The 24,378-nt window shown below is 41.3% G+C and overlaps 1 protein-coding gene across 3 annotated transcripts in view; it reads right to left on the reverse strand.

The window, feature by feature from the left end:
• The window catches only part of ipo11 (importin 11), a 121,919-nt gene that overhangs the window by 14,566 nt on the left and 82,975 nt on the right, over positions 1–24,378 (reverse strand). For all 3 annotated transcript variants that reach the window (XM_060054610.1, XM_060054608.1, XM_060054609.1), the window contains exons 27-29: positions 24,051–24,172; positions 17,174–17,269; positions 15,282–15,366 (exon numbers count right to left, since the gene is read on the reverse strand). In XM_060054610.1, the coding sequence (XP_059910593.1) occupies positions 15,282–15,366; positions 17,174–17,269; positions 24,051–24,172 (303 nt within the window). The remainder of the gene's footprint in view (positions 1–15,281; positions 15,367–17,173; positions 17,270–24,050; positions 24,173–24,378) is intronic.

Genomic DNA, 24,378 nt, shown 5'->3' on the forward strand with positions numbered 1-24,378 from the left:
GGGAGAGAGAGAGCGAGGGAGCTAGGAAGGGAGAGAGAGATGAGAGAAATGTCCTCTCCGGAGGAAAAGATTGTAACGTCTTCTGTTGAAGAGATTAATTCACAGTTGGATATAAAAAGATTAAGAGCATAAAATAGCACAAGACATGGCATAGGGAAAAAAATGATTTAAAAATAAGCTGTCCTGATGTGTTTTCTATACTCCTCCATCCTTGCTCTCTATCGAGTATCTACCGTAATTCCTTGTCTTTCAACTCTGAGGGATTATTATGGCATTGATTGCAGCCAGTTCCTCATCAAATGAAGCAGAACAAATTATTATAGCCAAATTACCATTGGACTAAAGGGTAGAAATATAACAACATCCCGGCAGTTTGTGTGTTGGTTGTGCAAACATTTGCGCTGCCTCGCAGAAACGCAGCCACAACCGGGAACAGAAAAATAGAAGAAAGATTGATAGATTAATCCCTTTAATGGGATAAATGTAAGCTACTGGACTCATTTTAAGTAGCCACATCAACCCTACATTATTCATAATTACCAGGAAGAATTAGAAATGCATGATCAGCAAAACGGTTTACAAGTTTGAATAAAATGATTTAGGCCAGTAGTTCTCAACTGGACTAGCCTTAGGACCCACATGTTTCATTAGACATTAGATCATGAGCCAACAATAATTGTTTACTATATGTATTTACCAATATCGCAGAATTCAACCATGCCTTCATGTACTGTTAAGAAAAACTCAACCAAACAAAAAGCGATTGAGGATACACTGATTGAACAAGTAAGCCATTGAAATATTAGTTTATATATGGGCTTCATTGTAAAGATTAAGGGGAGGCATATGCCCTGCTAGCCAATCAAAACACCCACCATTTGAGAATCACCGCTATAGGAAAGTTAGCAACAATGAAGCAATGAAACGGGCATACCTTTTACCAGGTAGAAACAGGTAAAAATACTATATAAAAATTGCATTGGACGTTGAACTAATTTGACTTATCATTTTATAGGACTTGGCAGTGGCACTCAAACTGAGCCAGCGAGGCGTGAAAGGGCTGACTTTTAAGGACATTACTATGCCATCAGGTGGTTAAGAAACAAAACAAAACAGAAGGTAAATGGAGGATGCTGCCAAGCCATCTGCTCTTTCTGCAGTAATGATGCGCTCATGAAACGTAAATATATACACTGAAGGGGGGAGTATTAAGGCTGCTTCAGGCTCCAGTGAGTCCGAAGGGAGGAACGTTTTACAATGAAAGCACTAATCAATACGAACTCATGAGGGTGTCTTTATTAGTCACGTAAGTAAGTGAGTGAGTGGATGGATTGGTGAGTGAGTGAGCGGATTGATTGGTGAGTGAGTGGATGGATTGGTGCGTGAGTGGATTGGTGAGTGAGTGAGTGAGTGAGTGAGTGAGTGTGTGTGAACCTGCCGACCAAGACTACAGTTAGGATTGCCTTTGAAGACCAGGAGCAGAGGTCAAGGGGTGAAAAGTAAAAATAAAAAAAGTAAAATTTCGATCAGATTCAATTATTGATGGGATCCTTGATCAATAAAATCCTAATCTTGTCACAATTGTGATGACCTTGAGAATAACAAAATACATAATAATTTACTGCGACCTGTAAGCCCTGCACTCTGCTGGTCAGAAAGTTCTAAAAGCAAAACTTTGCCACACCTTAAATCAATCATCCTGACGGTGGCCATTCGCTTGGAAAGAAGGGAGGCGGTTTCAAATTAACAAGATGAGTTAAGGTCAAGGAGCACTTGTAATTTACAGATTGCGATGCCATAATTTGTCATCACATTCGAATGTCCGTGCACAGGGACACACACTACCAGAGCAATTATGTAGCCCAGCCATAGGGGGATGCAGCCTGCAGCAGCCAGTGGATGTATAGAAGGATTCAGAAGATAGGGCGAGAGCCCAACTAACCGTCACAGAAGTACACAAGGAATAAGATTCATGTCTCACCATCAAAATCAAGAATTTACGGTACTTAATAAATAAGACTGGCACAGGTCCAGTTCAGGACAAGATTCACAGTGTGACACTTTAAAACTGTCTGTTCACATTCAACTCAATGTATAATATATAAACCTGTGCTAGCTCTCTGATCACAGACATTCCTCAGCTAGGCTCCATAAATCTAAAAGAGGGATGGCTGTAACCTCCCATTTATTGTTAGTTGTGTACATGTTTTCTTGTCCATTAGAAATAGCCTAAGGGTGCACTCACACTAGGCCATCTGGCCGAGGCCGTTGGCCGTTTTCACACCTAACCGTGCTCAAATGGCCCCATTGTTCTCTGGCCTGCACTCACACTAGGCCATCTGGCCGTGGCCGTTGGCCGTCGCAACTGTGGCCTAGCCACGGTAGGCTCTTGTACATACGTCATCACGTCGTAAGTAACACGTCATCACCAAGCGTCCACTGCATGGACCATAATAAAGTCTGCCGCCAGTCAGAGTTTTAACAACAATGGACAACAACACAGAGAACACAGTTCGCACTTTGCTGGGTCTGTTGCTTATTTGGATATATGTTTACCGTTTAATGGAAAAGAAGGCTCGTCGCCGTTATTATGTCCGTGGTCGTCGCATGGACTATACGTCATCCAGCTCAGGTTGCGTAGCCGTGCGTGTGTGCGTGTCGGCTCATTAGCATCTGTACCGTAGCGGCCCGGACCGTAGCAGCACACCTCTCCCAAGTGGCCAAATTGGCCTGGCCAGAGTGGCCACACTCACACTGGCAGATTTGAGCACGGTTAGGTGTGAAAACGGCCACGGCCAGATGGCCTAGTGTGAGTGCACCCTAAAATACCTAAAAAGAAGTGCCTGGAATGAGCATGCAAGTTAGGGCTAACATAATTTTATCGACTGAGATCGCTCCAAACACAACATCGCTTTTTAGTGAATAAGCAAACTAGTGCTCCTGTTGTTGGAGAACTAGTAAGAGTAAAGCAGTTATTTTGGGATGCCCACACCAGCAGGACAGCAGCAAAACCGTTACAATCTTAACTGTGCTGTGTATCTCTAATGCTTTCAACAGACAGTAAGGGATGCACTTTGGCAAAGTCAAAAAAACACACTTGGGACCAACTAATTTGACCTAAGGAGCATGTGCCACTTTAATTACCCTCAATTATCTGAAAGGGCAGACTGACAACATTAGCGGCATTACCAAAATAACAAGAGTCTGACCATTTTTGACACATGTCTTCCTTAGTTTTAACAACTTCTGGTTACACAACATTTATGAATCTGGTTATAAACATGTGTGATAAAGCGATTGATATATATCAATCAATATCAAGGACAATCAGACAAAGTGCCTTATTGATTGTGCAATACATAAGGTTTGATCAGGGCATGAATCAGCCGAATAATGTTTTATTGTTTAACAGACAACAATTTTACCGCCACTACAACATATTTTCTCTAATCGCTCCTACAGCTGTTAGCATTGTGTGTTATTGACCGATCATGTAATTGTATTTCGATCCAAACATTGTGATTTGTACTGAAAGGTGTTTGAGCATTGTTTCAATGTTAAGCCTGCAGGTTTCCTCATGGCCTTATCCCATTGCCTAACCAAGCGGAACACACAACGTTTTTGCCTGCCCTGGAAATACCTCATCAGAAGGTTAATTATTAAATTTGCTCTCTGTATGACTAGATGTGCACATATATATATATATATACATATATACATATATACATATATATATATATATACATATATACATATATAGGATGTCTATGTATACAAACGCTTAAAAATATTATATTGACGCTACAAGTGGATGTCGGCAGGGTTGCTATGGCCGGTCGTTATGCGGAAATCGGAAAGACGTCGTCAGTCCTGTGTGTTCAATGTTCGCTACGTCACAGTTGTTTCGAAAAGTTTGTTTCCATCTCCCATTTTGTGCATTTACTCTTTTTTGCATAAGTCAAAAACCACCACAAGCGAGCAGAAAAACTTTATGGCGATTTAGAGGATTTTTATGCAAATTGTTTTTGCACCACCGTTTACTGATTCGATACTGCAAAATTTGCATAAAATCAGGGGGATGGAAACGCAGGTACTGATGTAATTGGATAAATGCTGCGTTTCCTAGAACCCCTGGGGACAGCTATTGTTATTGGCCGTTGTTACCATCCATAATGTTCTCCATTGATCAAAATACCAAATTTGACTGATGGGTGGGTTTTTCATCCTCATGGGAACATCGCAATCTAATATGTTCACATTGTGTTTCTCTCTGCGGAACAGTCTGGCCTCCATCCAGTTTAAAGCCTTTCCCCCAAAAAATATATAAATGCAATGAGCGCTGAAAAAAAACAATGGTGGTGCCATCGTTTTGCAAAAGTGTAACGATTTGTGGAGCATTAAGAACCGGTACAATTTGAAATGGACTGAATTTTACACAGCTTTATGAGGTCGCTATTTGAACACTGTTAGGCCACGTCAATATGTGTAAATCAATTTGTAATCAATTGCTAAACGAAAATGTGAATATCTGGAGGGTGAGAGAGAAAGAGAGAGGCTAGTTTCTGCTTAGTGCAGATGGCAATGTGAACAATTTAGGGGTTTGCAATTGTGTCGTACAGTGTTTCCACAGCTAATGTTGGTCAGCTGTGATCCCTCCTCTTCATTCTGCTCTCCATGCCCCCAACAGGTATCTGCCAATCTTCCATACAGAATGGAAATTGCATCTAGATACAGATCTCAGCAGAGAACCTTTTTGACCCTTCAGAATTTTCATGAAGGCATTGATGTGGTTTTCTGGGAATCCAAGCAGGCCACCAATTCTGGGATATTGATTTGTTTAGGACCCATAAGAGTTTGAGGGCAGTCATCTTGGTTACAGGTACAAAGCTCATCTTCAATGCATCACATTCATAATTCTGAACAGTGCCGCTGCTAGCTATTTTGGGGCCCTAAGCATAACTCCTTTATGGGCCCCCCCCATTGTATACTTCTTAAAACCAGAAGTATACAAGTAAGAATTATTATTATTATTATTTTTATTTTTTTGGGGGCCCCCCTCAGGACTTGAGGCCCTACGCGCAGCGCGTAGTGCGCGTTATGGGAGCGGCGGCACTGATTCTGAACCACATTCATACCTGAGGCCTGCTGCAAATACCCTTCCCCTCCCAGTATGTTCTGGAGAATACAGAGAGTGGATGGAGAGGGAATAACTCATCTATAAGTAATTTGGTTTGAATAAATAAATAAATAAATAAAATGAAATGACTGAGCAATGACCTGTACAATAGGAGGTCAAGAAGACCATGTCTCTTGGCATCAGATGATCCTGCATATTTTCAGGCGAAGAAGAATAAATCCATTTCATGAATTCTGATGGAGCCATTAGGGTGTCGCATTTGAAGCTGTTAAATGCAACTTGGCAGCATTCAGTTTTACTGCAAGATATTCTTCCAGGAGTCCTAAAAAAAGAAATACAAGTAAACATTGACCACTGTTTGGAAATGTGGGATACCTGATGCATTCTGTCCCTGTCCTTCAGTTCCTACTAGAGATGCAGTCTATGATATCCACTTCAACCAGCCTGATTCAGAGGGTAAAGCAGGGCACCGGCTTGGAAACTATCATCACCAACATGAATGTTTCTAGAACAGACTGGCTTCAGGGCCCATTTGTTTTTAATTTGTTTGGGTGGCACTGCGAATTAAAACGACTGATGAGACTGTTGAAGCAAGTTGTTGGCAAAAAACAATAAAAGACACTAATATTTCTTATGAAGAAAGTTGGATATATTATCCGATATCTCTATCAATATTTACATTCAAGAAATGTGATCAGATAAATTTTTCCCACAGAAGAGATTCTCATTTGTGATCCCTGTTATAATATTGGCCTGTGAATTGAATGCTTGCATTTTGACTGTCAGAAAAAAACTTTTCAATGAATAAAATGCATGTAGACCTGTATATTTGTATGCTCTTTAAAACCATCAGAGGGTACATGTTAAGTAAGATCAAAAGGGAATTTTTTCCCTTGAGCTAACCGACAAATACACATTGATTGCAAATGTACAATCCCGGATGTTTGTTATTATGAGGGCCGAACCTGAAAGTTCAACTGACCTTGCACCTACGGACAGAGGCAGGCAGCCTGCTCCTCAATATTAATGGGATGGTTAAAACCATTGGTTAAACCATTTCTAGCTGAAACTACAGTTATGTGGATGGCATCGTGTAAACAACATTTCTCAAACTTGTTTTGTAACCGCTGTGGAACCTGGATCTCAGTTTGTGCTCTGTCAATCAATCAAGGGGAGCACTTTGAACCATCAATCAACCTGCCTAGAGCAAAGAGCAAGCCATCAGTCACGGCGTCTCTAAACTGATGCGTTTTGAATGTGGCCGGCTAGGTGACGAGATTGATGCATGCAACAAATAGTGATGTGAGTCAGCAAGGTCTAACCCCACTTTGTTGAGCTAAGCCACCAAGGTCACAGTTGGCACTCTTGGAAGTGAAGACTTGGTGGCAGCCATGGCCGGTTGTAAGCGACACAAACAGGTAGACAGCTTTTGTGTTTAATGTCAAAGAAAAGCAAGGTACCGAAAGAAAGCATTGACCTGATATTGATGATTGATTGATCCAAAAACATGGAAATAGTTTGAAATGATGTCCAGCCCTAACCATAGCAGGGTAGACTCCCATACAGGGGGTGAGTGCCTTAGAACAGTGGTTGAGAAATGTAAACGGTCGTATACCCATGCAGACATTCAAACTCCAGCGGGGGCCTAGACTCGGTAGCCCCGCCCATTCTGCCGGCAATTTTAGTTCACCCTGCACAAGGGTCTGGAGAAGAGCAATACATTTCTTTCTGCTTTCGATACGTTTTTGCAGGAGCCAATCACAAGCTGGCTTCTCCCCTTGGCACACTATCAGCTGGTTTAACACAATGACAACAGGGAAGCGACGGCAAGCAGCCAATCGCGTAGTCAGTTGAGATCGGTCAGTTGATCACGCCTTTTGTGCTGAGGAAAATGACGGCAGCTTCCCCAGACCAACGTTCAATCTACGATTGAGTTTGGTCTTGCAATAGCCATACTAGCGGGGGCCACAAGCCCAGACCACTGCGGTGATGTCTGAAGTGAACAAGCTTAGAGTGGACAGCCGTCAACTCCCATAATTGACCAAACATGGTACAAGGAAAGCCCATAATTACCTTGATTTCAAAATGAACGGATAGCTCATTCAGAATCATGTGTTTGTTAAATTCATTTCTAACTCAAAGGAAGAAAAAAATAAAAATGTAGATAACGACGATAGGATTTGGAAAACTGGGTTGCCAATGCAAGTTGCGTATTCATTTTGGTTGTTTAATTACAATGTACTGCAAACACTTGGCCCAGAGTCAGTTGAACAGAGCCACCCCAAACCACGAGCATCACACCATTAAGGATGGACTGGCATATCCCCAAGTCTGTTATTACCATCATCAGTCTACTCAAAACAGCCTTTTATCATCTTCTTTTAGATGCAATAGGCCCATCTCTCTCTGCCTTTCGTTCAGTGTCGCCTTATCACACTAACTTCAGCACTGTGAATGCGAGGAGTCTAGGATGGATGGAAATACGCATATTGTAACCTAAAAGTTGTTGTTTTTTGTACATCGGCATTCTGACTGCTTATTAATCCAGCCTCATATCTAGCACCAGGGGTGGGACTCACAAACGTAGTTCGTCATTGTCAAACATCATTGTCAGTTAGTCGATTACTCATAAAATATCGTTAAATAATAAATGTTATTTTGCTGAGGACAACCAGCTGCATACCTTATTTTTGGCAGTGAGGCACCGCTTAAGGTAAAAAACGAAAGGAAGAACAACAAGAAACGGTAGCAAAGGCTCATTAGTACTGTATATTAGCTGATAAGAGGAAACTATACAGCTCCCAATGCCTATGATCCCTGATGAGTTAAATACATCACAGGTATCCCACTAAAGCCAGAACGTGAAACAACTGAATACAGCATGGGCACTAAAGGTATTTGAGAAAATAAATTAAAAAAAATGTTATTTGTGTACCCCAAGTGTCTGAGAACTTAATAAATAAATCAAGGAGAGAAGTTTGAGCACAGAAATACCCCCCGCACCCCGTTGGCCATAAAACCGTAAACAATTTGGGTGGAATACCCCAGGACAAGATTTCGTTCTTCACCTTGGCAACTCATTTCCATAGGCAAATAATTAATCATCAACTCAACAAAGCATGCAAAAGGAAAAGTCTGTTATATAAGTCATTTTGCACCAGAATGTTATCAACTTAATTTCTTCCTCCGAAAAGGTTTTTTGTGATGACCTTAAGAAGTTACTGGTAGGTTAACCTTTCCCTTCAACCCATAAAAGACCCATTTCGTTTTGTCAGGTTTGAATTATCCCTAGGTTCCAAAACACGTTCATCCTACAATTTGTAATAGGTTTAAATAGCATTTCAGTTTTAAATAGTTTTACTTGGAAATGTGTCACATGATGGGAGTAAGACATGCTCCGCAAGCCATTCAACGTTGACTTTAACCACACATGATGTGACATACTATTTTATGTATCCAATTCATTAGCTAAATAGCCAATAACAAAAATCTCCCTTCCACTCACTATCTAAATTAAACCATTTAAAAAGAGATCCGAGTTCACGTTAAACTAAAGTAGACTGCAAAGATTTGCAGTGATCCAAATATGAATAGGAACTTTCATGAACTTTGTATGAACCCTAAATGCCACCACTGTGTGCTGGAGCTCAAGACGAACAGGCCTGCTACGCCATCTACTCCTGACGCAGAGAGGAAGACACAAATGTAAGTACAACACACTAGATGTCAGGGAAGCTTAACTGCAAAAACAATTCATACATCCAATACATATCCCTGCAATAAACAGAGGATTCAATCCTGACATTTGTTTCATGGAAAAGTTAAGTCCAGCTTCTCTGCTCACAAAACATCCCCAAGTGCTCCTTGAATTAGTCAGTGGCCTTTCCGTCATAATGCACAGACTGTTATCTGTGTTACATTGAAGGCATTCGAGGCCAACTGGAAAACAACAGGAACTTGAGCATATCCTGTGAGTACTCCCGGCAGGCTCTGGAATAATGAACTTGTAGAGGCCTCGGGGGCGACTCAGGAGCCGAGGCGTTCGCCCTCAGCATGGGGTCTCTTTAATGACATGCTTGATGAAGCTTTCCTTGGCATCCAAGTTACTAATGGGATCTTCTGTAATACAGCATGGCTGATCCATTTGTTTGACCCGAGGCAATGGTCCATCTTACACACGGTAGGTGCATTTATGACAACCCCATCTTGAAAGGTATTTGATCGCCTCCCCTCCCTCTGAAGAATGCTGTGATTCCATATGAACCACATTAAGCAGTGAAAGACGGAGTGGAATTGACTGATGCCTTGAACATGACCGTTCACCCTAAATCATGAAGACCATGAAGAAAGATATCAGATAGATATTTATTGTTTCAATTTGATTGCAATACACAAACAATAAACGTCTAGGAAGTGGCTCCTTCTCACTTGGGACAAAATTAACGGAGAACGCGCAGTAGACACCATATTTAACTACATATTGTGTCAACTGGCTTAACGTAATGTTGGCTCAATGGACCACAAAATGGATATATTTTGTTGAAAAGAAAGATGTAGGCGCTTTGAAAACAATGAAGTGTAAGTGGGCAGTTAGTCTGGGTTCCAAGCGGGGGAGACAAAACCAGATCTCAAGTGGGCTGCGCAGTTTCAGGGTCTACAACACAAAGAGTCTGAGTCATCGGCCCGTGGTACAGTACATACCAAAATAATTATACATTAATGTCACCCTCCTTGTCGGACAATGCTCGCTAGGAAAACAAAGAACTAAGCTGTGGATTACCTGAGCGCGACCGTCCTTCAGCGAGTGCTCCTCAACAACTCATGATTAAAGAGCGGCAAATCCCAGACAAGACAACTGTCAAACAATCGCTGGTGTTTGTGTGTGTGTGTGTGTTTGTGATCGCCACAGAACTATCGAAAAGAAACCGTGAAGGGCACCGTGAAGCTCTTGGGGATACCTGCGCACCAACGTGAACTCACCTGCCGTAAAGGCGGTCTGGATATCGAAACCCACGGAGAGTGACGGACAGGAATGACGGTTAGAGAAAAGGAGGCAGTGAAGCAACTGCACAGGTTCCCTCGAGGGGACAGGAGTCCGCCTTGGATCCTTCGCCTGTGTTCTGTGTTTGCCTCAGAGTGAAGTTTGATTGTCACCCGTTTTGTTGTGTTTTAATCCTCTTTGCTTTGCCGAAATGTAAAAAAGAAAAAAAAACTTTGAAAGAAAAGAAAACTCCTCCATGTGTCACGAGTGTGCACTTGCAGGTTTAGGATGTTGTTCAAAATGAATATGTGTATGCAGTGCACCCTTGTATCGTCTGTAGGAGAGAGAGAGCGAGAGCGAGAGCGAGAGCGAGAGAGCGATATATATGTATACATATATATATACATATATACACACAGTATATGAAATGTAATCTGCACAATAAACTGTTGACCGCAATGGACCCAAGTATGAGCTCAATCTCAACTTAAATGAACTGGTCTCCATGATGGCCTTTTTTCAAATAGATACATTTTCCCTTAAAGATGACATTGGTTATGCTTTTTTTTGTGATTGGTCTGTGATTTCAGGTCAGAACGTGGCGCAGTTGATTCGCCTGAGGATCTAAAAAAGGAATACATAAACTGGATATGAGGTGAAGAAAAGAAGGGAGACACCGAGCAATTCTACACCACAGGGGACAGAGATCGCTGACCCTACGGCGAAACCAAGTGTTACCACATAGGGGAATACATAAGACGGAGACCATAATACAGTATTTCATTTTAATCTTTCAAGGGTGTGTGGGCTGGATTAATTAGGCTACATAATATCAAACCCTTTTCACTTTCTACCTCGACCCTGGCCCGGAGAGGAGTGAAACATAGAGGCTAGTGTAAGATAAGCTTATTTTTATTTTTTATTTTAAATCCAAAACATCCCCAAAGTGTATGAACTCATACAATATTCAGGCAACAAAAAGGAAGCTTGTTCACACTCTGTTATACTGAAGCACAAAGATGCTGTGGGCACAAGGTGAGGACTCAAAATGGATGCCAAAAGAACAGCACTAACTGCTCTCTTTGCATCTACGACTCTCGGGTCCAATATAAAACTTGACAAAGTGAACACATCTTCAAACACGTGTTGCAAAGTGATAGGATTCTGGATGGCGAAACCAGCCTGGTTGTAAATATCAGCCCCATCAATTCCCCCTCTACAAGAGAAAGATTTATGGGCTTCTTAAAAAACAAACCAAGTCCATCAATGTTTTCATACAATCGTCATCCTCCATCATCTGTTGCACTCAGACCTGCCCTCATCCTTTTTCCATCCACACATTTGTCACCAACAATACCCTAACCTTACTGGTTGAGGGCAGAGAATTCTGCAAACTAATAAACAAAAACATGATTCCGGTCCTACTCACTAACAATGCCGGACAAAGTCTCTAGCAAGAGAAACTGGAATAATAAAAAGGTGGTGGTGGAAGTATGAGAATGGATGCGTGCCTGCGCACAAGCACACACGCGCACGGCGCACGCACACACCAAACACATACAAAGTACACACAATCATGCAACAACAACGGCGAGGAGAATAACAGGAGGGAGACAGGGCAAGGTAATTTTCCATTTATCCCTCCGATCGCCCCGTTCATCTTTTATTCAGGATGGTAGGCGCCGACCGAGGAACCGGCAAATCTCCTCTTCCGACAAGACAAAACAGCCCAATCACAGAGGCGTCACCCACGGCTACAGAGAGACAGCGCACAGTCACTGGCACGGTGAAAGACATCACGAGTGATGTGTTTAGAGCGGGGTAGGGGATGGGAGAAGATTGAGAGTGGATGAGAAGGAGGGGGCTGACAAAAAAAAGGAAAGGAACAGAAGATGTTAAGGTAAGTTAGAGGGGAAAAGGCAACAGAGCAATGAGCGAATGCTTGCGATTTGCTGTACACGGTTGCCAGACAGCTATATCCATGCAACTTTATTTTATCGTCCGGGTCCGTAGTCTTGGCCAAGTGGATATCACACCCGTTTCCACAAGCCACGTTCACAAACTCACTCAGCGTATTAAGGCCTGGTTCATGTTCAGCCCTCTTATAACTAATAACCATGAGGAACGCAGGACACCCTGCATTGCTTCCTCAAAGACTTGGCAAAAGTTGGGATTTATTCTTAATACAAAACTACCTAACCATTGTGCAGACAGATTATTAATGCAGCATTATAAATAGCTACATCTGAGCTATAGGTAGGATGATTGCAAACTGCTTTAATAATAAAAGCCATTGTGCAGGCTAATACGGGGGCATGGATGAATCCCGCCCAGCATGAAAATTGGCTGGAGACGCATTGTTTATCACAGCCAGACAGAAAACAGAAAACAGTGCCCATCTATTCAAAACCAATGCCTCGATGCTACTGTGCAGAGAGACTCATGGCAGTTCTGGGGGTGTTTAGGATGGAGCAAAGTTTAACATACTTAAGGAAGTGTTGCACTTAACAGGGTTCAGTTGGAGGACAACGATGATCCATGTCAGTGGAAAGGTTAAAGATGTATTGGGTTAATAAATCCCTCCCGTGTTCTATTTATTTTGCGCTTGCTATGCATTTGCATCTAACCTACAGCTCTTCTGGAAGATCTGTGTTTTACTGAGACAGCTATGCATCATAGGTTCATTCAGATCCTGAGCTACGGATTAAAAGTTAGCATGCGGAATCTGCCTAAAAAACAGATCACTTACTGGTCATTGTACATGTCGACTACTTATAATCTCCTTATGATAACGGCTGATGGCCATACTAAAGACGAGGAAAACGGCGCATGGCTATGTTTATGGTTTTGAGACATTAATGCCCTCTTTGTTTACATCCGTAGCCTCATCCGTTTTTTCTGCTCTACGGTATAACCACAGGTGATGAGAGCATAAGTGTGGAGAGTGTGTGGTTGATTAGACCGTGGTGCTGGGTGCGGGTGCACACCTGTTGTGCATTTGGTAATCAATGCGCACAGGTTATACCAGCCATCAGCGCAAACACGACACTGCAAGCCAAAGTCGAACAGCGTGTTTACACCCGTTCTCCTGCAAAGAATGCTTCTATACAAAATAGATTGGTGTGAAAAGCCTTCAAACAGCCAGTAGCATTAGTAGTCCACAATGTCTTCTTGGTAAGCAAGCTAGAATACTTCTGATATAATAATATGCTAAAGGGTGTAGTTCCAGGCAAAGCATTACAAAGAATAAAAGTCATGAATTTGAAGAGTAGTTTGTACAAACAGCTTTGCACATGGCAATTTGTAGCTTAAAACGTTGCATCTGCCTTCAATTATAATATAATACTTTTCTCAATACGTGTCTGCAGTATAAAGCAAATATGCATGACTATTCATCAAGAGACCACAGCAGAACAAGCAGTTCCCCGTCTCTTACACACACAAAAACTTTGGTTTGTTTGCACACACCTATTACTAAATAAAGTGAGAAACTGATGCCAACAATGTAGCCAAAGAACACAAAAGTGAGTCATTAGAAAATGTCACAGATGCCTTTCCTTGGTTTTCTCAAAAAGACACTTGGATACTTTGAACACACACACACTAAGGTGGCTATGGATGACACAGGGCAGAGATCCACTTCTACTCTCTCCCTTGGGAAAAAAGTCAGCTCAGTCCAGGGTCTGGGCTAAGGTGCTTTGGGGAGGATATCACCAAGCTTACACACAAACGTGTGTGCGTGTGCGTGTGCGTGTGTGTGTGTGCGAATGCATACGTGTTTGTATGTGCGCGGAATAGTATTTTTAGAAAAGAAAGGCAAAAGTACACGATTCAACATTGAAGCTAATTTTCTATATCTAATTAGCCCAACATAGACGACTGTGCCAAAGTAATCCAATGGAGAAGGTTTAATACGATTTTTCTGCTGCGTCAGCAGGATTCCAGTCAAAGCCAATTAACAGTTCAATTAGAGGCGCCTTCTGCACCCCCACTGTGACTACCACGTGGAAATACGACAACAGTATCAAATTAGTTCTTCATTGCTCCTTCAAATAAACGTGGCCTACAGCCACACAGAAAACAAATGTGTGCATGTGAACAAGTCAGAGAGCGAAAGGGGTGTGTGTGTGTGTGTGTGTGTGTGTGTGTGTGTGTGTGTGTGTGTGTGTGTGTGTGTGTGTGTGTGTGTGTGTGTGTGTGTGTGTGTGTGTGTGTGTGTGTGTGTGTGTGTGTATATAAAGAAGGGGGGGAATGGGTTGGTGTGATGAAAATTAAAAAAGATTGATGGGATGAATGAAAAGGAAGAGTGTCTTAGGGGTCGCAAGACAGTTAAAAGAGCAGAGGCGAGAGATCGAAGATGTAACAAAGAGCGGTCATTAGAAGATATAAAGGTAATACAGAGGTAAATGTGGACGAATAGAGAGATGGAGAGTGGGCAAGAGATGGGAAAATAGATTGGTTTTGTGTCAAAACTAGCATCCTTTGGATCCTACTTTTCAAGTGACCACTCTGTTACTGTAATTCAGTCCTGGAGTCACTAGGCTGTTAACAGTAGGCTTTAGCGTAATGTCACGATGAATGACCAAGTCTTAAAAAAACATCATTATAATAAAAGATCAGAAAATACAAAATGGTATTTATAAAAAATATATACATACATTAGTGCTGTCAAAATTAACACGTTAATTTGAGATAAAAAAAAAAAATTAATTAATTAACGCCGTTAACGCAGTTTTGCCACTTCCTGTGGCAGCTGATCCATAACCTCTGTTTGCGTGTGCAGCCAAACTAGAGTTTAGATTCTCTGCCCGAGAACGGTTCGGGACGATATTTCCCAACACTATCCTCGGGCCGGGTCGGGTCGGGCCGTGCCAAATAGTATTTTAATCTAAATATACTTTCTTTACGTTGATTCTACATTAATTCCATGATTTTACTCAAATAAATATCTGTTACAAGCTTCAGCCTTAAATAGAAAAATTTGATTAATCAAGATTAATTTATTGATTAATTAATCTAGATTAATTACAGAAAATTGTGAGATTATTAGTTAATGTTTTTTAATCTATTGACAGCACTAATATACATACAAGAATCCTGTCAACATCTATGATCAGTTGTGTGAGGTAGTGTTTTTAACTGCGTGCGCTTGTTTTTACTCACCAGTTTCTTCCTCTTGTCCTGCTCAGTGGGTGGCTCCTCATCCTCACTTAGTTTGGGCTCCTCAAAATTGCTCATCAGCATGCAGCTGCAGACACAGAAATATTCCACTCAATATGAATAACCCCAGCAGGCACAGTTAGACACCGCTTCAGTCAAGGCGGGGCACACACATACACACACACAGGCGCATATACAAAGGCACACGCACACACTATTCAGATGGTCTTACAGAAATTCAAATTCAACTGTCTCCCTCTTTCATCATTAGTCACTGTCTCCCTTTCTCTCTCTCTCGCTCTCCCCCATACACACACATACAAACACATGCAAGCAAATGATAAATTGCAAAAATTCCGGACGCTATTCTTGGTAAATCGGTGAGACTTCCAGAGCGGCTGATCTGTATTCAGGGGAACCCACCGAGCTAAACCTTTGTGCCGTGACCTCGCTTCTGTCTTTAGTCCTTGGCGACACCCTGCCTCTACGTTACGTGACCTATAACCTGCAGGAGATCTGATGAGAATATAGAAATGGGCATATAAAATGGACGCACTATCTGTGCAATAACACACCCATATGCACAAACACGCTGGGGGCTGCATGGATCAGGTCTCGATGTTACTCATATACTCATATCCTCTGTGTGTGTGTGTGTGTGTGTGTGTGTGTGTGTGTGTGTGTGTGTTCGTTCCTACAGTAGTTGCATGATTCACCCGTCAGCAAAAACTTGAGGGCATCTACATCTAAACTAATGAGCTATATTTTGATGAAAACATTAGTAATAAATTAACATATCTATTTATTTCAAAGCATCTATGAAAAGATGTACATTGTCTATGAACTACTGCCATGGTCTTTTGCAATGAGTATGAAATGCTCCATGAAAACTGTAGCAACAAGGATGAACAGGCAGCATACAAATGAACAGAATTACCATGTCTACACGATAACAGAATATATTGGCCAAAAGGGATTTCTATAATGATATTAAAGTGCAATATCAAAAGGTTTGCCAACCGTCATGCCCAATTATTGCATGTGCTAATGGCTGCCGACAAACACTTAAATTATGACACTGCGCAGAGAAGATTCCAACACAATGGTGAAGTATGTTGAATCCATTGCGAAAAGCAGCTGGAAAATTATAACAATTTTGTGTGTCTGTGAGGATACCAAATGGGTCCAGTAAACACTAAATCAATCAAACAGTAAATCAATGCCCAAGACACGTCACGATTAACGCACATGGTGCAAGCAGTCATCTGTTCCCTTTTAATATTTTAATGTTAAAATAGGAAGGACGGAAGGAGATGCTCTTAAGATTTTGTCAATGAAAGGCGATGGGGACACCAAGGACAGAGTGTGAGGAATCAGGGTAGGGCACAGACAAGATGTGAACGTCTAGCAAGAGAGGACAGCGTTTTCCTTTTTTTTCTCCCAGGTTGAGCAAATACGCTCTGGGCTATTTCACAGGTTATTACCTCTCCTTGATCGGAAAAGCCAGCCCAAAAGTGTCCGTCTCTTGTCCAATCTTCGCCTTTTTGCAAACCGTCCTTGGCAAACAGTTGCTTCTCCTTTGTGTATACCAATTCATTTTTCAACCTTGGGTTCGGTGGATTTCCCATTTATTTCCAATCCAAGGTGTGCCATTAATGACACAAATATTTCCCACTTTCCAAAACTAACTCTCAAACCTTCTTAAATCATAGCAAACATGCCTTGTCCAAAGATACCCAACATAGACCATTTTACTGCTTCTGTGTGAAATCTCGGGGTCGCTCTTTTTGTTTTTCCATGCATCATTTCTCAGGCGCTTTCCTATTAAACTCAGCAGGTACTATGTCTAGGCAGAGAAGACATGGTAGATAAAAGTGACAAAGCAGTGGACCTACTCTCTGGAGGTGCCCGTGTCAGAGTCCTCGGTCATCACGTCGTGCAGCGCCTCCACGCAGATGTTGACGATGCCACAGAACTTGTCCTGGATCACACTAAAACAAAAGACAGAAAAAAGGTAGTTTGTAATAAAACCAAACTGTACTGGTCTGCCTCTTTTACATGAGATTGTACTAATAGTAGAGAGAAATTTTCACTTTCATGCAGTGTTTGTTGTATTCACAATGTGGGTGCCAATTTGTGCATCACTTCAAATATTGGCACACACCTCCATATTTAGAAAATAGAGGTATATACCATTGGGGAACAAACAAACCATCAGATTATCCTAAGTGTCATCTTTGTATTACCAATATATATGCATTACAAAAATAGTAATCTAGTTTTGTATCATTACTACAAACATATATTCATGCTGGATAAAAACTTTTTTCATGACCATCCTATCTTGCGAGTTCACATTCTGTTTCTGTCTGCAGATCGGTCTGATCTGTCATTTAATGCCTTTTCCAAAAATGTAACAATTCTAGGACCAATCGTCGCTCATTTCAGTTCATGACGAACAAGGTCTGCTGGATTAAAAAAAACAATGGTGGGGCCTAAGGATAGTGTAACAATCAAAACTGTGTCTAAATGTACCCGAAATAGACTTAATAACTACGCTAAAAGATGAACAGAAAACTGCTAGGCCAGCTTATCCCAGATAACAATACGTTTTTGCTTTACTTCCAACCAGATTCAACAAGAGCCGAGAGAGCATACGTCACTCTGATTGGCTGGATTTTCTTTAAACAAAGTCAGGCTGCGGCCATATTTGGGCAATTGCTGCCCAGCTAAAGCAAGACTGATATCCATTGCGAAACGCAACATGAAGATCAGGATGATCTCACAAGCAAGGATACAACAGCCACCTTGAAAAAAGTAGCGGTGGACGATTCCAGGTTAATACAGAATAGCACATTCAATACAGTAGATACGCAAGATATTAGTTTGATCACGATGTGCTGCCTCTAAAAACAGAGTAAGCTGATGTCACTGCGAGTCATGGCAATTCCAAAACTATCTGCTTGTTCAAATATTTTGGGTAAAGACTTTTATTTTCAGCCTTAAAAGTTTACCTCTAAACAAAAACAAACATATGCCCTTAAAACGCTTACAAGCAGATGATGCATTATTTTAGTCAGCCTTTGAAGGAAGTGAGTCCGACAATAATAACGAAAGAGAAAGCAGAGCGATATCATCACAAAAATTAGGAAAAGGAAATATGTGTGGGAGTGGGCATTGATGCTTCAAAGGTTCTGTCAGCCTCATGAGTATCAGGCTGAGAACGTCCACCTCGGGCTACGCTGATCACACCTGGACAACGGAAGAGAAGTAGAAATCAAAATAGACTAAATCCAAGCATGCAAAGAGAGTAAGAGACTCATACGAACATAGAGCAAACCCTTTTATCCACATATATTTTAGGTTAAAAAGTATTAATTATCCATTTAATAATCATCTGCTTTGTTTTTGGTCACAATGCTATATTACAACATCTGTTGGCGCAACTGTTGTCCCTTAAAAACCCGATAAACTCGGCCTGCTGGCTTGATCACCAGTTATGTCCCCTTGATAATGGAACGGCAACATTGAATAGCGAACGCACATGAGACTATAACTTTTAGGGGAGAGAGGATTGGATTCGCGAAGCTATTATGTGTAGGGCATTAATTGGAAACCGTTGAACCACACATGATTGTTTACCAACACCAGTGCCCTAGTTTAAGGTTAAATAACTCACAAAGGTGATCCAATCGCATGCGGTCACACCATGCGAGAAAGCGCTAGCATCCTCAAGGCACAAGCAATTGTTAAATACTGGTGACCCCATAATTGTAAATTTCAATTACATTTGGATCATGTTCAATGACTTTTCTAATGGTTGCTTAGCGTTCCATGTATGTGCTCATAATGCCACGCAACCACGCGAACAGGATCTTCATAAAATGGACCACAGAAATGCAATTATAATTGTTTTATAATCAGGATAAATTACAATGACTCCCTACTATGACTCAAAGCAATGCCAAGGGGTGCAGGTTGATCTAACAGGGATTGGGTGAAGTTTAGTTAAACTCTGCAGGCAATAGTTAACTGTAAAAAACTGTAAAGGTTTCAAATCAACACAGTGTAGTCTAGCCACTGAAGAAACACATGTTTCGAAATTACAAGTACAACACAAATAGTGTTTTCTTCGGTGGAATAACGAGACAGGAAGCAAAGCATTACACCGCCCACCATGGGCACTGTGCCATCTCTCCACAGGAGCTCTGCTGTGACATAGTCTGACTGCTGGATCTGAGATTAGGTTACAGGCAATGGGAAATTGATGGAACGAGCTCCCTGCCGATGTCACGACTGCACAGTCGCTCACTAGCTTCCGCAACAGACTCAAGACTCACTTGTTCAGAGTTCACCTCAACTCTGCATAGCCTCCTCCCTTAACCCCTACCGCCTCCCCACTTACCCTCCTGAAAACACTTGTCTTCCGCACTTATTGCATGTTTGTACGACCTGGCACTTAAAAATAGTATTTAGCATTGTGCAGCGTCTTATCCTAGCTATCTTTGTTGTATACAGGGAATTATTTAACCAATTGTACGTGCTTGGCACTTGTTTCTCTGAACATCCTAACTGTACCAACAGCAATATATTGTGGTTTCTCTTTCTTCTGATAGATATACTTGTTATAAATCGCTTTAGATTAAAGTTTCTGCTAAACACCTTGAAAGTAAAATTGCACATGGCTGCCCCCACCTGGACTTAGGCTGTGACCGAGTCTCCCTTTGTCCTGACATCTTGGTTGAACATTTTAAATTGTTTTGGAAAGTAATGCAAGAAAGACTAAATCCACACTTCAGAAAAGTTTTGTGAGACTGAAGGTAGGATAATCCAGAGTAAAGATAGGCTGGTGTGACTTTGAGAGTATTAGGTAGTGCTCAAGTGATAATGTTATCCATTTGGAGAAACTCTGATCCTCTAGGGCTTAAAGAGGGGATATGTGTAAGGGACATTCTGGCCAGCTCTATTGTTATTATATTATATATACATAAAAAAAAAAAAAGTACAGCTTAGTTCAGGATGACGTACAACAAGAAAAGCAAAAATAAAAGCTAGAATCTAATGTTCACAGTTGAAGGAAATGATCTTTAAGATTCATTTATATTTATTACTTTAATTTAGTAGCAGTGATAGGATTTGTTAGTATCCTAAACACCAGCTGACAGGATTATAAATTCTCATAAATGTACAGAAACTGATTTAACAGCCAGTGCACTGCAAATTGCATGTGTAACTGACAGCTTAAATGATCGTTCATCTTAAATTTTGCACGCATAGTAATGAAAAAATCTGATCCATCTGTAATCCATTCGTCTAACCAAGGAGATGGATCACGTTATTAATGTTGGATTTTAGCGGATCTATACTCGACATTATGAACATAAAGGAAACTGATTAAACAAAAATTAATTTCCATGCGTGCGAACAACTCATCCGTGCAATAATCATTATAGAGCATTATAGAACAGTGTGGTTCCGGAAGTAAAAATCCCATTTATTTTCACCATAGAGGTTTTGATTAAAAGCCATCATGTCGTAACCATCCAAAGTATACTTTCACACACTACACTGTTATATTGTGAAACAATGGTACATGCTCCTTTAGAATCCACAAGTTAAAGACGTAAACTTCTAGTTTTTAGAAAAAAAAGAGGTTTTAATGTCATTTGAAACAACCTACTACTACTACTACTACACTACCAACAATCCTAGAAAAAAACCAAAGTGTAACACATCGTCTTTGATTGGTGGAGTTTGCAGTTACCATGGGAACTGGTAGCTTTACCCTCACCGGCAAAAGTCAAGTCATCAACGACTGCTACCACTGAACTCGATCGCTTACCATAGCAACCATGATTTCCCTTAGATTAATAGAAACTTAGAGTTAATGTAAGAACTGTATCGGAAATTAGCTGTACATGTTGAAAAATATGTTAACATAGAATATATATGTTAAAGATAAAAGAAAAAATATATGACAGCACTAGCAGTGTTTTTTAGTAATTTCAGGCAGTATAAAAGCTACAAGAAATACACGTAACTGGAATACAAGACTGAATTCGCAGGTATTAAAACTTTTGAACAGCAACAGAAATAACTAATACACTATTAAATCAATTTGGGACGGTTTCCAAGCCTCAAGGCTACATTTGCAAATTCAAATAGCTATAACTGTTTTATATTTGTGATAAAATAATGACCATGGCACTAATGAGAAAAATGAACTTCCCAATAACACATATAACACATACAAGATTTCTGCTTAACTTCACAACACCGTTAGGTGATATTTGTTGTCCCTATTGCCCCCTAGATACATTATGCTGTATCCTATGTGCAATACCAAACAGAGATTTTGTGCAAGTACATCATTTTTAATTTCCTGACAATGTATTCATCATTAGGCATGCATCGGGAGAAAATCTATGTCCTGGGCGATGAATCAAGTTAATTAACTGATGATAATTTATTTCAACACATAGGTCATACTTTCATTATTCAATATTTTATAATGCTGATCCATTGCAAGCTTAATTAAGGTCTCATAAGTTTCCCTGAATAGTATCATTTTTTCCTGCAACTAAATATGGACACAGTATACCGTTTCCAAGCCTTGGAACATCTTCTTCCAGTATGTGTGTTGTGATTGGCTGTGGCAGAAAAAGTGTAGACAGCTTCATCAAGCAGGTTGGTGCTGTGCAGCTTAAGAAAAAAGGACTACGATTCACACTCGTCTACGCCTTTGATAACAAAACGTGAAAGCAAAAAACTTTCTACCCAGTATCGTGATAAAAGTATGAATCTTCATGGCACATCGAAGCAGTTTTTCACCTCATCTAAACCCATGAGGTAGTTACCGGTACTTTGAAAATAACAATGATACATATTATTATATATATATTAAATATTAAATCTCCCCCAGGCAAAAGTGTGAGTGAGGCAGTGCTGGTTCATTCTTTCCTGACTCGTTCTTTCCTGACACACAGAGCTCTGAAACAAGGTGTTGGACTCGCAAGGGAGGGATTCTCTACCTGCAGGGTCGTCTCATTTCCTCTGTTCACTAGCTCCATAATAGAGCGTCTGTCAAGACAGGAAATTTGGTCATTTCTCCCCTCAATTATTTTAAATCAAAGTCTGGCTGCGATATATAGCCATGAAAAAACAAAGCACTCCAAAGTACAGGTTGAATTTCATGTCTTTCACACTGCCTCCTTGAGTTTATTGAAGAAGATTTGCATTAACAGGCACAATCAACCAGATGATGCCCGACTGCCTGTGTGAGGTAAAAAGTGAATTGAGATCAAGTCATTGAGATACAGAAGCAACTTTATCTTAAAGAAAAAAAAAAAAAGTACAGCAGTATGGTCTACAACACCCTGAAAATAGATGTGAAAGGAAACATGAAAATAAACACTTTTCTATAGTCCTGAGGATCCCTGCACCGGCCTCACTGAGTTTTTGTGTGTGCTTGTGTCTGCGTGTGTGTTTTTCCATTCACAGCTTTGTGTGGCTCTCTCTGCCCCTGAGTGGAGCCATATTGATCTTTATTGATTCTGACGAGTATCCTTTCTACTCAATCAACTGCACCGACAGGGTTGTGTTCATTGCCTTGTATAGTGCACTCACATTTCAAGCCATGCTGTGAATCTACTTTCAGGAAAGTACTCAATACAGACACGTTTTCAATAGATGCACCATACAGAATCAAGTGAATAATATGCACAGAATTGGCCCCCAAAACAAATTATGTTGCGACTGCATTACCGATTCCAATGCACTGAAGTAAATAGATGCGACACAAAATCACAAACAGAGGACCATGAATGCAATGTACACACGAAACAAGATGAAATGAGAAAGAGGGATAGAGTGGGATAGAAAGAGACTGCTCCGCATGAATTATGTGAAGTGATCCACAGGTGTAGGCACGTAAACTCATGCAGGTGAATTTGCAGAAAAGCCCTAAATACCGAGCCATAAAATGACAAACATGCAATCATCCTACACCTCCGCTAACCACCGTGGCCATGCAAGCACTTCTAACAAGTGATGCCACACATTACCCCCCCCCCTTCCCCCTTTCACACCCACAACAGCGCCGGGTGTCAGTGATGTAAGGCATCAACCCTCTTGGCAAAAGGAGTTGGCCATATTACCGAGGGACTGCTCGGCGCCCAACAAGACAGACCTGCAGCCCCCCCTGGTTGATAGATTACCCATTATACCTCCTGATGCGCCTCTGGCCGAAAGAAAAAAAGGCAGAGAAGTGATGGCTCTTACCCTTATGGTCAATACATTTTCGTTCTCAGAACCTTAAGAGTAAAGCGAAGTCCTGTGGGATCACTATAAATGGATGTGTTCTGTATGTGGGCTGATACATGCATCTGGTGCCTCTGTGCTGGAGAGCCAGCTGGTGTGAGCTATAAACTAGAAGTGGGTCAGTGAGGGCCATTAACGGCATCTTTGAGAAGTCTTAGTGAAACACGGCTTTCCTCACAGTGATGTAAACGCTGCTTCGCTGATTTTATCATTAATAAAAGAGTCTGCAGGAGGCCATCATGCATCGATGTATCTCGCCGTTGTTGCGTTATCCCAGTATATACACTTGTTAATGTCTAGTCTTTCACCAATGGACACGCATCATCGCCCTTCTTTTTTTCAGCCGTCAAAGTCTGCTAGACGCAGCACAATTCCCTGGCACAAAGCCCACGGGGAGACTCGGAACAGAGTGGCAGACAGACGTTACGCCGGTGATTGACACGATATTCTCACCTGTTGTCCGACGGGAGAAGAGAGAGCAGGGCCAGGGACGAAAGCTTCCTCCTTTCAGGCTGGGTGATGTTATCCATGCGGTCTACCCACATCTCTATCACATTGCCCAGCAACTGGTCAATCTGGCCATGAGGCAGGCAGGGGAAGAGTGAGGAAAGAGCGGCAAGATGCGTTGAAGGACATGGTAGAAAAAGGACAGAATTGGACAGAAAGATGGTGTGTGAGTCATGAGGAGAACAGAACAAAAGCAAACGGATGACTGAAGGAGGCCTTAGCTGGACATTTCAGATTGGGGTCAAGGCGCTGTGACAAGGGCCAGTCTAATGGA

This window comes from Gadus macrocephalus, chromosome 6 (assembly GCF_031168955.1).
Source record: "Gadus macrocephalus chromosome 6, ASM3116895v1".
NCBI lineage: Eukaryota > Metazoa > Chordata > Actinopteri > Gadiformes > Gadidae > Gadus > Gadus macrocephalus.